Genomic DNA, 735 nt, shown 5'->3' on the forward strand with positions numbered 1-735 from the left:
GCCCTTGCGCCCGGGGGACCGAGGCGCGCGCTCGGGCCCGGGCTCCCCGGCGCCGGGGTCCGGCGCCCCCCTCAGCGGCGACTGAGAAGCGCGGGGCGGCTGGGGCGGCTTGGGGGCCGCCTCCCGGTGCTTGTTCCGCGCCTGCAGGACCATCTTGGCATAGTCGCTCCCGCTCGCTGCGCGCGCCCGAACGGCGGCCGGGGAACGGCGGGCTGGCGGGGCGGCACGGGCGCCGCTCACTCTCCGGCGGGCAGGCGGGCGGAGGGCGGGCCGTTCCCTCCCCGCGGGCCGGGAGGCGGGGAGAGCAGCAAGGCCGGGCGGCGGCTGCTTGCTTTGGCGGTGCGGCCGGGAGGCGGCGCCGGACTCGCGCTCCTGCCGCCGTTGCTGCCGCTCCGGTTGTCACGGCGACCGCGGAACGCCGGGGGGCGGGGGCGGGGACACCCTGTGAGCGGCCGCGGCCCCGCCCCCGCCGCCCCTCCGCCTCTCCGCGCCGGACGCGCGCTCCCGGCCGGCCAGCGCGCACGCGCGGACTTCCGGCGCGGAAGGGGAGCCGACCCCGCCGTGGCCCCGGGACCCCCGCCCTGCTGGTGGCTCGCGTCGGGCTCTGTTGGGGCGAGGGTGGTGCTCTCCTTCCGGGAGCAGCCGTCCCTCCCTCTGGGAGTGGTTGGGAAGAAGGAAGGGCCTTTTCGGGGCGGGAGCCTCTGGCGAAGTTTCGGACCCGATTAAGGGTGCGCG

At 79.2% G+C, this 735-nt stretch overlaps 1 protein-coding gene across 1 annotated transcript in view; it reads right to left on the bottom strand.

Annotated features, from left to right (window-relative positions):
- DPY19L1 (dpy-19 like C-mannosyltransferase 1) overlaps positions 1–393 on the bottom strand; it is a 96,721-nt gene extending 96,328 nt beyond the window's left edge. Inside the window, exon 1 of the mRNA XM_049642289.1 lies at positions 3–393. Coding sequence (XP_049498246.1) covers positions 3–153 — 151 coding nt within the window. The 5' untranslated portion in view covers positions 154–393. The remainder of the gene's footprint in view (positions 1–2) is intronic.
- Between the last annotated feature and the right edge of the window lie 342 nt (positions 394–735).

This window comes from Panthera uncia, chromosome A2 (assembly GCF_023721935.1).
Source record: "Panthera uncia isolate 11264 chromosome A2, Puncia_PCG_1.0, whole genome shotgun sequence".
NCBI classification, from domain to species: domain Eukaryota; kingdom Metazoa; phylum Chordata; class Mammalia; order Carnivora; family Felidae; genus Panthera; species Panthera uncia.